Source organism: Cydia pomonella, chromosome 14, assembly GCF_033807575.1.
Source record: "Cydia pomonella isolate Wapato2018A chromosome 14, ilCydPomo1, whole genome shotgun sequence".
In the NCBI taxonomy this organism is placed as follows: domain Eukaryota; kingdom Metazoa; phylum Arthropoda; class Insecta; order Lepidoptera; family Tortricidae; genus Cydia; species Cydia pomonella.
This window is the reverse complement of record NC_084716.1, coordinates 18,703,190-18,718,939: the sequence shown is the minus strand read 5'-3', so window position 1 is coordinate 18,718,939 and position 15,750 is coordinate 18,703,190. Positions and strand designations below refer to the sequence as shown.

Sequence of the window (15,750 nt, the reverse complement as noted above, 5' to 3'; positions counted from 1 at the left end):
ACATTGGAGTATGATGCCAGGTTATTTTCTGATCGAATCGGTCGATTTGATCATCCCGTCTGGGTGCCTCCATTATATGGGTGTTTACTATACTATAAAAACCGGTTAAAGTGCCAATTACATCCAAACTTTATCAGGACCCGATTTCGGGCCCGAAAAAGAATATTTTTCCGTTTCACGGAATATCAGCACATCGTTAACAATATTTGAAATGTTAAAAATAATTTGTCTCTAATTGCCAAAAATGTTCAACGTTTGATATTTTTGCATATGAACCATTTTTTTACATTTCAAATATTGTAAATGATGTGCTGATATTTAGTGAAACGGAAAAATATTCTTTTTCGGGCCCGAAAACGATTATCATGCCCGAAATCGGGACTGATTTCGGACCCGAAATCGGGAACAGGAATGTAATTGGCGCTTAAGTGCAAGTCAGACTCGCCCACGAAGGGTGGGCAGCCTGGTGACAGACAGATAGACGGACAGTGGAGTATTAGTAATAGTTTTTACGTTTACGGTACGTTTTTACCCTTTGGGTACGGAATCCTAAAAATGTGACTTAAGCAGCAAAAATGTGACTTTTAGGGAAACGAAACGTAACTTATGACTCCAGAGCCCTGGCAACACTGGCGTAAAGTTGTAATGTTTATTATTGCGAATAGTGTCATTTGAAAAAGAAAAAATGTGCTTGTAAACATGTCTTCTAACAAACTGCCGCCGTATGTTCTGTTAGAGCTTCCTCCTGTGACCGATCAGATAAATTTTCCGTTAAAAAGTGCTCAACGAATTAAGGTTGGTCTATTAGTGATTTTTATTTGGCAAAGATTCAATTGAAGCTCTTTAAGATCGCATCTGTTTGATGTCAGTGCTCCTTGCGTTTTCAATATATTTCTAATTTTATTGTATTGTATTTTCAAATATAAAAGAACCTAGAATTACAATACAATACAATACAAATACTCTTTATTGCACACCTCAATACAGAAACAATACAATTAATACAACACAATTACGTATGTAATTCAGTCGTAGAAATGTACTCAGTAAATTTCCTGAAGATATTATGAGACATTCATACACAGATTTACTAAGCCCGCCAGTAAGTCAAGAAGGCTTGTGTTGTCTCAGACAACAATACATATAATTACTTAAATACATAGAAAACACCCCTGACTCAGGAACAAATATTTGATGTGTTCATCACACATATAAAATGCCCTTACCGGGATTCGAACCCGGGACCATTGGCTTCATAGGCAGGGCCACTACCCACTAGGCCAGATCGGTTGTCAAAACATGGAGTTAATTTATTTTGATTTAGGATTTGTGTGTTTTTTTTACACATATAATATACCTACTTATTTAAAATAATCCCCATAATTTTGTGATGTGATGTAGTTTAAATTAATTTTACAGTTGTAATAGTTTCATTTCATGAGATGAATTTGTTTTAATGGTAGGTAATAAAGAGATGATAAAATACTGAACTCCTATTGCAATTACGCTTGTGAGTTCAGACCCAGCATTTGTGGTTTCTCGGAAGGCTATAACGAAAATGATTAATGGGTGGATTAACGAAATATTTCTTATTGTTATTCTGTCCCACTAGCCAGGGGACATTCTACTAACGGTTGGTAGATGTTCTTTATTTTATATTTCGGAAATAACACAGAAACAATCATACAAGAAACAACCATAGAACAAACATGTATAGCTACAGATGTTTCCTTGGATATATCTCACTAAGAACACATAGTATATTCAGATGCGCAATGCAATAATACTTTGCTAAATTTTGATACAACAAAACCGTGCCTTAAAAGTACATTGTTGGTAGCTGAACTGTTGTGTGCTGTAGGGAATTAAAAGGTAGGGAAAGGACATAAAACTACTATAAAAATCTATGGTTGATCAATTTAGCCAATATAAACGGTTTATAGAGTTACCCTGGAGAATGTAACCATGGCAACAAGGACAAAAAAGTTGATTCACCCAAATATATTGATTATTTTCTATACTCCTGGGTTTAGGTGTGAGTATGTTTTATACTAGCCAAAAAATATGTAATAATTGTAAAAACAGAAACTATTTTCACATTTTTTAGCACATTTGGTACCTACTAAGTCTTTTTACAAGCTTTTACTTAACATGCAATGTGCCTATGTACTCGTATGTACAGGTCAAATCTTGCAAGTTAAATTTGACCCACTTCCCGGTTTCCGATTAAGCTGAAGATTGGGATACATATGTTAGTCGGTTGACAATGCAACATTATGTTACCATCAAGCTGATCTGATGATGGAGACACGAGGTGGCCTTAAGAACTTTGTGATAAAACAATGCAACCTAATCATGTTTGGGGTTTTTAGAATTATCTCGATGAGTATTAGTTGCCTGTGGTAAGAAAAGTACAGTCAGCGATAAAAGCTTGTACCAAAAATGAAATTTTTGCTAAACACTGATTAATTCATAGTTTGGTAGTAATTTTACAATAAACAATGTTGTAATATACATGAAGTTATTCCCCCACCAAAAACTCTGGGGTATGGTTATTTCTATATAAAAATATTTATTACAGTACACATGCTTTGATGTATCCAAGTCGCTTATAGCCTTTGGAGCCACCAGCGGAGGAATCTACATCTTCAATAGGACTCCGTGTGAATTTGTGCAGCTCATTCCAAATAAGGTAATTGTTAGAGTATTTTATCCTCTAGCATATCAATGTCCTAATACTATAGTGACACATCGCAATGAAATCAATCTTGACATTTATGTATTGACCTTTATATTTACGAAGCTTACACCTACCGTTTAATCGGTAGCATTACCGTCATATATATACACAGTACTGGTCAATAATATATCACCTCCATGTTTATACGGTATAATTTTTTTTTAAGTTTGTGAGTGTCTTCCACCTCACTACTTCAGGTAGTCTAGAAGTATTCCTTTGTACGAGCAATGAGAAAAATGGATCTCATGTAATGGTTTTTCATAGAGGATTTTTATTTTAATCGTATGGTCAACTTAATTTTTTATTAGCTGAGTCTCATATTGTAATTCACAGTATTTCATTTTCCTATTTATAATATATTTGTACAAGATGACTAGTAAAATATGCTACTCGTATCTACGAACTAAGGGGGCTTTTGGCTTGTTTTAGACCCCCCCCTCCCCCATGGTGATCTTTGGTGATATTTTCAGGACCCCCCCCCCCCCCCCCCCCATCCAATATGACGTGTATTTTTTTCGATAACTAAAGAACAGTTTTCTAACAAATGAACCTAAGTACACGTGAAGGATAATAAGGGCGGAAAACTATTATTTTTATTTTATTGACTATAATACAGTATAGCACAGATGAAAAAAAAAATACACGTGATACGTGTCCATACCCCCCCGTCCCCTGTGGTGATCATTGGTGATTTTTTGCTGACCCCCTCCCCCCCCTATACAATATGACGCGATTAATGGACGCCCCCTAACCTATATTGTTTACTCTAAACAAGTTCATACAAAAACCCACAAAGGTGATAATACTTATATATTATTGGCTGGTACTGTATAAGTATCTCTCTTTAGCCCTTCTCTATAGCTTCTCTACCCTTCGGGTGTAGGCCTCCTTCATTTTGTGCCACTCGTCACGGTTCTGTGCGACCTGGAGCCACTTCTTCCCCGCAGTCCTTTTGATGTCGTCGTCCCAAATCATCTGGGGTCTACTTTGAGGATGTTCCTCCCCCATGGTCGCCACTCCAGTAGTCGTTTACTCCACGAATGGGTTTTTCGTGCTATATAACCAGCCCATTCCCACTTCAATCTGGCTATGCGTTTTACAACATCGGTGACCTTGCTCTGCTGTATATATATGGGTCAATTCATAACTGTCAGGATTGACTTTTAGCTGCGTTTCTCTATAAATTACCTACAATGAAATTGAGATCGTTATTAAATGGAACCGAGTTGCTTTTGTTTTATTTTGTACGATTTTAAATCAAAACAAATTCAGTTCTATTTTCTTGTATTGAAAACAATGTACACATCTCATAAGTATATTAAATTAGAGTGTTTAGTGCGATTGCCAAGTCAATCTATTTATTTAAAACAAAAGAATTTTGATATTGATATGGCCACTGTAAGATGTTGTTAGGTTAGCTAATTACGTAATAACTTAAGACAGAAGGTCCCTTAAGTAGGGACTGAATAAATTAACCGACTAATTACATGGAACTCACAACTTTTTACGTAGAAGAACTGACTTGCGAGACTTTGTTTTTTTACATGTTTTTGATGGCATTATTTATTTCTATGGTAACAAAGGCGTGTGATGATATATTTCGCTACTTTGGTTATCATTATATATTTAATTCTGACTGTATTATTTCAGGATGGCGCCATCACACGCGTAGCCATATCTATAGACGAGAAACACATAGCCTGCGCGAACGGGCGAGGTATCGTGACCGTCACCGACTGCGACCAGGCCTGCGCTCACACCGTTACATCCAAGGTAAAAATGTAATGTAAATTATGTAAATCAAAAACCGGACAAAGCGAGTCGGACTCCCCCACTGAGGGTTCCGTACTTTTTAGTATTTGTTGTTATAGCGAGAACAGAAGTACATCATCTGTGAAAATTTCAACTGTTTAGCTATCACGGTTCATGAGATACAGCCTGGTGATAGACAGACAGACAGACAGACGGACGCTTAAGGAAATATTAGTAATAGGGTCCCGTTTTACCCTTTGGGTACGGAACACTAAAAAGGTAAAAATACAATGTAAACCCAAAGAATTATTAAGAGGATAGGTATTGGACGACCCCCATAACTAAAGGCGAGAAAGACAGAGGTGAACGTCACCGATTGCGACCAGGCGCTCACACCGTTACGTCCAAGGTAAAAATACAATGTAAACCAAATGTAAAGTTTATTAAGCCTCTATTTTATTAGACGAGAAACACATTGCCTGCGCAATCGGGAGAGGTGAACGTCACCGATTACGACCAGGTGTGCGCTCACACTGTTATGTCCAAGGTAAAAATATAATGTAAACCAAATGTGAAACAACTGATTTATTAAGTTTATTAAGGCATATCTAAAGACGAGAAACACATTGCCTGCGCAAACGGGAGAGGTGAACGCCGTGAACGTCACTGATTGCGACCAGTACCCCTAGTGTAAATTTGATCGACATCATAACGTGACGAACGCGTTAAGTCTCATTTTGTATAGGATTTTGAGTTTCCAAAACGTCCCGCTTGGCGCGCTCTTTCTAAATCCAATACAAAATGAGACTAAACGCAAACGCGTACGTCACGTTTTGAAATCGAATTTATTTACACTAGGGGTACTGGCGTGCACTCACACTGTTACGTCCAAGGTAAATGTAATGTAAAACAAATGATTTATTAAGCCTCTATAGTAGCCAAATCTAAAGACAAGAAACACATTGCTTGTGCGAATGGGAGAGGGATTGTGACCGTTACTGCAAGAGGAGAAATAACTCAAAGCTAACTTATAAAGCTTAGCGAAGGTCTTCCTTTCAGCTTGGGAAAAAATTGCTTTCGTTTTCGACATTTGGTGGTTCGACAATTACATGTTTTTTTTTTTGATTCAGTTTTTGGATATTATTAATAATGGCGGATTTAATAGTGTCCTGTCCTGGTCAGGTTAGTTATTAAATTCTTATTTCTATTTATTGTAGGAGCATGCCGGCAACGAGGTCACCGCCATGGCGTGGAGCGGCAACATGCTGTTCACCGGAGACGACGTAGGCCGGATATCCGTCTTACACTTGCACAGTTTTATTGTAAGTATCTTATAACATAAGTATGTTATAAGTATAACCACACTCACTTGTACCCACAAAGTTGAAAAACAAACGGTCGCTAAGACAAAAGTGTGAATTCATAACGCAACGATTTCCTCGTGTTTACGCGCGACACGCACACATCCACAGATCGAGGCTGAGCGGCCAATGGCCCAAACCCGATAAGTGAGAATGTGTGTGTGTGAAAATTTCTTGTCATGCAGTCACATATCTATCTTAGCGACCCTACCTATCAACTCTGTGATTTTAACTAAATTAAATAAGTAACAACCTTGTTACTAATTAATTAACCTTGTTACTTGTTAATAATTTAATTCAGAACATAATTCCATAAAACATGAATTGAATTTTAACCTACTTCTCATCTAATAGCCGTATTTATATGAAACTTTAAAGCACCTGTATATAATACATATGACAATACAATAGCATTTTTGACGACCGGTCTGGCCTAGTGGGCCTATGAAGCCGATGGTCCCGGGTTCGAATCCAATAAGGGCATTTATTTGTGTGATGAACACAGATATTTGTTTCTGAGTCATGGGTGTTTTCTATGTATGAAAGTATGTATCTATCTATATACGTATGTATATCGACGCCTAATACCTATAGTACTAGGTTTGCTTAGTTTGGGGCTAAGTCGATTTGTGTAAGATCGTCCCCAAATATTTATTCATTTATTTTGTCCATTGGGATGGTCTGATGATGGAGAGTTACGTCTTCGGTGGGTACTACAAAATGTAAACAGACCACAACAAGGTATTTTATTGGGCAAGAATATTCTTAATTTGATGTGTCATAATTATAGGCATCGAAGCTTTTATCGCACGGTAAGACTAATAGCGAGCTATGGAGTCGACATTGGCAATAAAATTCAACTCATATTCATACTCATACTCATTCATCTATTTAATAAGTGATTTTAATTTTATAACCAAGAACTAGAACTGTGACGAGGTATATGCTACGCTTTAATTTTGTCTTTGAATATATAAATATTACAAATAAGAATAATTACTATGTTTGTATTGATTATATTACGATATTTCATTAAAAGAAAACAATATGTATATTAAAAGAGGTAAAAATAATATGAATGTATATTAATAAATACATAAAAATGCTAATAATTTTTTATTAGTAATATTTATGTCCTGAAAGACAAAATTAAAGGATCGTTTACAAACAATCTTGTCCTTCTAAAATTAAAATCACTAATTAAATAAGTGAATGAGTATGAGTATGAATATGAGTTGAATTTTATTGCTAATGTCGACTCCATAGCTCGCTATTAGTCTTACCGTGCGATAAAAACGCCTCATAAAATATATAGTTTTACTACGCTATATTACTTACTCAAGCTGCTATAATTTTGCTATTAGGAATATATCGGGATTATTTGATTAATCAATAGGAATTTAGTTTTGTAATATTTGCCATTACTTCGCCCTAGTAAAGAACCTGAAGCGACACGGAATGTACAGCCATTTGAGGGTAGATGAAAACGGCCAGAACGACGAGGAACAGCTCCAGGCAGTTTTCTATTTTGTTGGTTGACTGATAAATGATTCAAGTACACGAAACTGTAAAAACACATTGTTTACATTTATTTATATACCTAAAAAAATTTAATATAATATATGATTTGGCGCGCGTTGGGACGACGAACTGCGCGCACGATTTCCGCTCTGGCGGCGCGCGCCCCGTGATCGGGAAGCATGGAACGAGCTCGTTTTGGAAAAACGCGTTAACCTAAATGAAATAAAAACGTAAAATAAATAAATGTAAATTCTATTTGCATTGTAAGTCACATTAAAAAACTCCTAGCAGGGCTTTATTACCACGCCTCCTTCCTACCCCCTGAAGGAGAGGCCAATTTAATATAATAATTATTTCGTTAAATATAAATATATAATCAATGAATGTAAATACTGTAAACAATGTACCTACGCAAGTGTTAATTTAATAAATGGCTATTCTGATTCTGATATGATTGGTTTCGGGTCTTTGTTGAACGTTCGTGCTAAGTCAACAATAAGTTTAGTGTGTTAAGTAAGAATGGCGGAACCTTTTTAATTAGTTTATATTTCACTTTTTCGTCATGCTTAATGTTTTGCATACCTAATAATATAAAGTCTGTCACCACAATACTATAATTACTTAAAAAAACAGCCAAGTGCGAGTCAGACTCACGCCCGAGGGTTCCGTGTCACATTCATTGCGTTTGTCCTTCGAGTACGACAAGCCCTGATAATATTCTGAGAGCTCTTTTTCACTTACGTCCAGATTTTTGCGGGTACGGTTTTTTGCGGGATCCCGTTTTAGTAATACCTACTACTTATACGTATACACGTGCTAACATTTAACGTTCACTCGAGCATTTAATTTGCGGGATACTGCACGCATACTATAGAAAACGGAATCATGCAAAAAACGGTACCCGCAAAAAATTTGGCGTATGTGGGAAAGAGCTCCGAGTGAATTTAACCCGCAATTGATATTAAATATGATTTTATAAGTAAGATTTGCGTGTTCAAATGATTTTACATTCACTGCGCAGTATAATATAGGTATATACTAGGTATAACCGTGGCGTGATACTGTTTGTCATAATAGTGTACAATTTCATGCCATCTGCATACATTATCATGTCAATAACTGGCTTGACAATGAATTGCATTTAATATCGACGATGTTATTACGCATTTGTAGTTTAATGGCATTTTGTTTTGCATAGACAATATAGCCATAACGTTATTATGGTACAGTCGAAGGTATGTTTAAACTTTTTTACCTTACGCCTAGATTCTTGTATCTAACAAGAAATTTATTGATAAAAGTCGATGTTTTACAGGTCAATTTGAGCTAGGTACATATTCAACTAATACTAGCAGGTACAGCATTTTTTGGATAAATGTCACTTATTATAAAGTGAAAACATGTTTAAAGCAGAACAAATACATAATCAGTAGTCAATAGGGTCGCATATATCTTTCAAGTCATAATTTTATTTATAAGGTAAAATATTAAAAATGTGTTTATATGTAAATTACTTAGGGTTAGTGCACGATTCAACAAATTCGTTGACGCTGTAGCATGCTAAGTCAGTCAACATTGCTTTAAGATTTTGGTCAAAAATTTTATTAGTTTTTGCTAGTTTTATTTCCTCAGGTAGCAAGTTATACAATTTATAGAATAAGACGAAAAATGTAATATCTTTCACGTGGAATGTACCTGCTTTATTTCCCGTTCCCACCTTGAAATTATATAATGATATACGTTTTTTCCGTTTCGCATTCGTAAAATTAATACATCAAACTAGTTTCTATGTTGCTGGATTCATCGATCCATGAACTTAAAACAAAAACGGCCGTTTTAACTTTGGACGCCTAGATTGACGAATCCAGCAACGTAAAAACTATTATGTTGTATTCAAAAGGTACTTAAATCAAAATACAGTACGTAGCGGCCCCCTTTTTTAAATATCTATCGTTAAATTTGAATAATCACAATTATTTTGCAGTGGCGCTAGTGAGCACGTTGATGGGCTGTTAAACGTATTTCTTAAGTCGACCTGACCTTAAAGAACTAAGTGGGTATATGTAATATTTAATAACATAATCTTATTTTATGAATTAAATATATAGCTTTTTTAAATGTTTAGATCTGGAAAAGAAATGTGAAGCCTAATTAAAGACCGATGCATTTTTTAATTAGGTTCACTACCTAGTAACATCATTTTCGTCATTATGATTTTAATTGCAACTACAATAAAAAAAAAAAAAAATAGATCGTAGAAAAATATATAAAATATTACTAACTGTTTGTGTTCCAAATTTAAATTTTTTGTGGCTTCCTCAATTCAACATACTTGTACAAGTTTTTGGGAGAAATTTCATTTTGGTACAAGCTTTTATCGCTGACCGTATTTTTATTTTCACAGGCAACTAATTAACACTCGTCGAGACAATTCTAAAAACCCCAAACAGAGTTAGTTTGCTTTGTTTTATCACAGAGTTCCCATGGCCAATGGCCACCTGTCTCCGTTATCGGATCAGCTCCATGTCATCATAATTATTGTCATCCGATTTACATGCGTATGCAAAATTCCAGCTCAATCGGAAATCGGGAAGTGGGTCAAATTTAGCTTCCAAGATATGTTCCACACTAACATACTATTTAACGGGCAAGTTAAATAAAATTGTAATAAGAGCGTTTGTTTATTGTTGTAAATTCATGAGTTCTTAGAATTTTAGGTTATTCCTTCTCAGAATCAGGAGAACAATTGATTCTGATAGAAAAAAAGATTGTTCTAACTTTTCGAAATGTATTAATACTAATTATCTATGGGTACTTGTAGAAAGGTAACCCAATGGGTTAATTTACAACAACTAAAAAACCGATCATAAATGAATATTTATAAATGGATGGAATGGATGGATGAATGGAATGGATGGATGGAATTTAGGAATGGATTTACCAGGGACTTGGGTGAGCGAGGGAAATAAAATTGGATCATTCGCCATTTTGTTGTATTCTGATTATAGCACTAATTCATTTCCAGGCGAAGACGATGTTCCAAAGTTCATCGCAGACCATAATGAGCTTGGATTCCCGAATATGCCAACTAGACATGCGGGACTGCATGCTGCTTGTATCAACACTCACCAGATGTTATGTCTGCAACACAACTCAAGAGCAATACAGGCAGATTGGCCAGAAACTAAGAGATGGGGAATTCGGAGCATGTTTTGTAACTAAAGATAATGTTGAAAATTCCACAGAAAACGCCAAGGATGTAAAGGAAGTAAAAAAGTATAATATTGTTGACGATGACGCTGGATTTGCTGTTGGAGAGAAATTATCAAATACACTAATTTATTGCGCTAGACCGTCTTCTAGATTATGGGAGGCTACCGTCGATGGCACAGTTAGGAGAACACATCAGTTTAAACACTGCTTAGCTAAAAATCACAAAATAATCACTTTAGAATCATATAACAATGAAAATTTGTGTATAGATAAGGATGCAAGCGAAATTGAAGGACAGTCGGTGAATTTTTCCAAAATTTTTAATATTAAGAGTGCCATATTTAGTTTCAGAAAAGACGCTTTATATTTTTTAAATGTAGATGACGTTGAAGATACCATGTGGTTTGATACGTATAAAGATATTATTGATTGTAAGACATATAATGATGAGCTGTATATATGGCTAAGCAATGGTGCTTTGGTGAATTTGAAATATTTCAAAATTGACAAGTTTCTATTAAAGTGCTATGTAGATGAAAAATATGCTCTCTGTACTGAAATATGTGCCTTGTTCAGTGATTACTTAATTTCAAGTAACTTATCGTCAAAGTTGCACATTTTAATTGGTCTTAGAGAGAAAGTTCCGCCAGATGCGATCAAAAATATAGAAAAAGTTTTAGATAAAATTGACAGTTTAAAAGATGCAACTCAAATGAAATCTGGGATTTTTGTTGTTGACAACACTTATCATGCTCAAACATGTCTGTCTGATGATGAATCTAAATCGAATGAAGAAAATAAATTTGGAAATTTAACACCAGAGGCATTACAAGCTTTCAAAGATTTAGGTGTTACAGTGACTGATAAACTTAATTCTAGCAAAAAGAAATTGAAGGAGAAATGGGAAGGCTTCGAAGATAAAATGAAGCATTTCAGTATTGAGAAGCAAAGTATACAAGAAGTACAATTGCCAGAAAGGAGACCGCGGCAAGAAGATCCTAGCGAATATATTCCTGTAGAAGTAGATAACGATATTATTTACAAAGAGTCTAGTCCAAAGGCCATAGAAATAGATAATAAAATAGAAAATCTAGATGATAAAGTGTGTAAATCGCTGTATCAATATTTTAGACTAAGTTTAGTTAGTAAAGAAGAACAATCGAATTTAATATCAATAGTAGAAAACTATTCCTGTGATATTAGTGGAATCCATCGACTTGTGTTATTGCTGGAGAATTATTGCATATCCGTAGGAGCTGAGGAAGAATCAAAATATGCACCTTACAATATATTCCTAACTTATTTAAACTTATCATCAAAGAAAGCTGAATATATAGATGAAATATTAAAAGATGAAACATTATATAAATACTTTGTTGACTCCTGCATATCGGTGAATCTTAAAACTCGAAAAGTCTCAGAAATGGGGTGTGAATGCGGATTTCCTTTACCATATTCAAAAACAGACGAGAAACCAATGTTTTCAGCATTAATAGATGAATTTATAGAAAAACAATGGGCAAGTCAGACGAGAGACAAATGCTACGACATTTGCAAAAAAATGCCCTATTTATGGAGAAAGATATTATATCTACAAAGGAACGAAGATCTTTTAAACGTTCTAAGGATTTTACTTCAAATGTTAGATGAAAACTTACTTCACTCATATCTTCCCCAATTCACACTAGACACATGGGATCGTACTATACAATTATACGTAACTCTTCATGCAAATTTATGTTTAAATTGTAATAAAAAGTTTGACAATATCAACGTTAAAGATACATTGAACTGGGATGATTTAGGAGCAATGATAATCAAGTCGGTGGGTGGAAGGAATGCTGTAAAAGTGATGGAGAAACATTCATTATTGATCGCGGCGGGCGAGATCAGTATGAAATTCTATCATACTTGTTTGATGGTGTCGTTATATGAGAAGTATGACAAGACGATAGTAACGCAGTTAACTGAAGTGTTGTACAGTACTTATGAATATGAGGATGTGAGAAATGAGGTAAGTTTTATTGTAAGTTAAATATTTAATATCGTGCGACAAATCATTTTGTCAGTAGAAAAAGGCACGTTTGAAAAAATAAACCGGCTAAGTGCGAGTCGGTCTCCGTGGGGTCGGTCTTCCGTACCTTTACGCAAAAAACGCGTTTGTTGTATGGGAGCCCCCATGAAAAAAAAAATCTATTTTTTAATATTTGTTGCTATAGCGGCAACAGAAATATATCATCTGTGAAAATTTCAAGTGTCTTAATTATCACGGTTCATGAGATACAGCCTGGTGACAGACGGACGGACTGCGGAGTTTTAGTAATAGGGTCCCGTTTTACCCTTTGGGTACGGAACCCTAAAAAGTGGGCGCGTTGCGGTACGCAATACCAAATTTTAAATTTAGTCGTTTTCTACTAACAAAATGATTTTCCCGACTACTCATCAGATATGTGTAAAATATATATTATTTAATGATAATAAACAGCCAACGTACAGTCTGCATCAAACTACGCGTCAAAATTATTTACCTACTGTTCTCTAACAGTTTAACAAAAAAAAATGTCTCTATATGTCTAAGACTATAACTAGTACGTAACAGAACGAAAGGCAAACAATGATACCCATTAATGTTTAGGCAATAGTACATTACGATACAAATGCGAAAAATAGGAAATTCGAATCGAGTGGCGATAAATTAAAACACGACCGAAGGGAGTGTTTTAAATCGACACGAGTTGCGAATTACCTATTCGCACATGTATCGTACAACGTTTTACAGTACATATGGCCCTTTAAAAGTACGACACAGTAACGCAATATGCTAATTTTCGCACTAGTGCGGTAAAGTAGCACCATATGTACTGTAAAGATAATTAAGAAGACCACGAGTGCTCACTCCATACAACGGTTTTGTAACCAAATATACTATTATTTTCGAAGTCTACATCTAGCGTCAAGTAGCGGAACTCAATTTTTTTCCGCTAATATTATAACCAACCGGAACTCTATTTTCAACTCCTATGCTTACTCTGGTTATAATATTAGCGGAAAATCGTTGAGCATTAGACTTTTTGTTTGCTGCGACATCTATTGTCGAGTAGCAGTACTGAGAGTGCCGGTACTTAACGCTAGATGTAGACTACGAAAATAATAGTATTTTTGGTAACAAAACCGTTGTATGGAGTAAGCACTCGTGGTCTTAATTATCTTTGCCTAAACACTAATGGGTCTCTTTCTTTGCCTTTCATTCTGTTACATACTGTATACTTTTGGACGCGATCTGTAGAGATTTTTCTCTAGATGGAAAAGTTTTTTTTTTCCAGGTACATTGTGCTTATAGCTAAGTCTTATAATTTATCGAGATTGCATAGTTGAGAGGCAAGGCTGAGTTAGCGAGTTATTCTTGGGTGACAAATATTAGTGTATTTCATCCCCTACGGTTTATGCTCGGGCGAATTATTTTCTACTATTAATATCTTCCATCTTGCGTTTTTGTAGATTATATTGTCTAAGTTTAAAACTATCGTTTCCCAATTCTGCATAGAATTTAGAATTAGGACCAAGGCCGGTTTTTTCTTATTACAAAAAATACGGGGTATTATTACGTTCTTTTTCGTTATTTGGATTATTATTTCATTTTTAATAAGACAATCTAATAATACGAATTTGTTACTCAAATTCCACCCATCGTTCAAATATTTAATGGGTGATAAAAACATGTCCTTTCCTTGTACTCAAATCATTTCCATACCAATTTCATGTAACCCGGTTCAACAAAGTTACTTTCGTTAGTATAAATATAATATCACTAAAAATTCTAATTAATTATTTTAAGAACTAACGCATTTTCAATAACATTTCAGATCTGTCAAATCCTACGCACCACGGTCAACGGGGACATCAAGCACACAGCACTACCCATCATCATAGCAGCCAAGTCCACACACTGGGGACTCAAACCTTCAAACATTACTGACACACTATCAATAATTATTGACAATATTCCCACACTCAATAACGGGGCTACAGACTGTGCGTTATGTGGGCTGCCGTTGCAAAACGAGTTTTTAATCAAAGATGGCGGACTGTGGGTGTTTCGGTGTGGCCATATTTTCCATGGGGCTTGTTTAGATGTTAATAAAGTTAAATTGTGCCCCGATTGCTTGCCGACGGCTAAGTAAAAACGTATTAATATTGTAAATTGCATGAACATACAATACAATGCCAATATCAATGCAAATAGAATGGTAACCATAAAACCTTCCAAATATCATGTCTCATACTGTCCATGATTATTGACAATATTCATGCACTATATATGGTGTTTATTTAGTCACCTGCAATCATTTACGGGTGAATATATGTCATATTGAGCAACTTTTACTATGGGAGCAACCCGAAATCGCGAAGAAAGTTGGCTGTTTCATACATTTTGGCTGCCTGACCTGGACATTTTCTAAGGGAGAGTATACTACCACCTTACAGAAAACAGCAGCCAAATAACACTAGACCCTACTCATAGTGTTGTATTCCTGCCGGTGATTAAGGTTGCCAGAGCTCAACTGAGGGGGGGGGGGGGGGTTTAGGGTCGGCAACGCGCATGTAACTCCTTTGGCGTACATAGGCTACGGGGACTGCTTACCATCAGGCGGACCGTATGCTTGTTTGCCACCGACGTAGTATAAGAAAAAAAAATCTTTTTTCGCGATTTCGGGATTGGTCCCATAGTAAAAGTTGCTCAGTATGACCTATATATTCAGCCCGTAAATTATTGCAGGTGACTAAATAAACAGCCTATATAACGAGGCAACAGACTGCGCCCTCTGTTTTTGATCAAAGATGGCGGTGTTCTGGTGTGGCCATACCTTCCATCGGTCTTGCTTAAATGTTAATAAAGTTAAATTGTGCCCCGATTGTTTCCTGATGGATAAGTAAAAACGTCAGACCAAGATAAGTTAGCAGCGATTTTGATAGCCCAAGTCACACGTGCAAAACAGCAAGCAAGACAACAAACAAACAGCAGCATCGTGCAAATTTTGACAGTGCAAGTGTTATTTTAAACGACATGCATCTATGAAATTATGACGTTTACTTGCACAGGCTGGGCTATCAAAATCGCTGCCAACTTAGCTTGGTCTGATTCTATATTATTGTATGGAACAT

At 35.6% G+C, this 15,750-nt stretch overlaps 1 protein-coding gene across 2 annotated transcripts; it reads left to right on the top strand.

The window, feature by feature from the left end:
* The first annotated feature begins 637 nt into the window (after positions 1–637).
* Positions 638–15,153, top strand: LOC133525148 (BLOC-2 complex member HPS5 homolog). 2 transcript variants are annotated; one of them, XM_061861409.1, is made up of 6 exons: positions 638–795; positions 2,582–2,692; positions 4,391–4,513; positions 5,710–5,814; positions 10,400–12,601; positions 14,451–15,153. In XM_061861409.1, the coding sequence occupies exons 1-6, from the start codon at positions 700–702 to the stop codon at positions 14,766–14,768; spliced, it is 2,955 nt and encodes a 984-aa protein (XP_061717393.1). In that variant the 5' UTR covers positions 638–699; the 3' UTR covers positions 14,769–15,153. The 2 variants fall into 2 exon arrangements, with proteins under 2 accessions (XP_061717393.1, XP_061717394.1); XM_061861410.1 differs by lacking the exons at positions 638–795; positions 2,582–2,692; positions 4,391–4,513; positions 5,710–5,814 and adding an exon at positions 8,537–8,609.
* Positions 15,154–15,750: the final 597 nt, after the last annotated feature.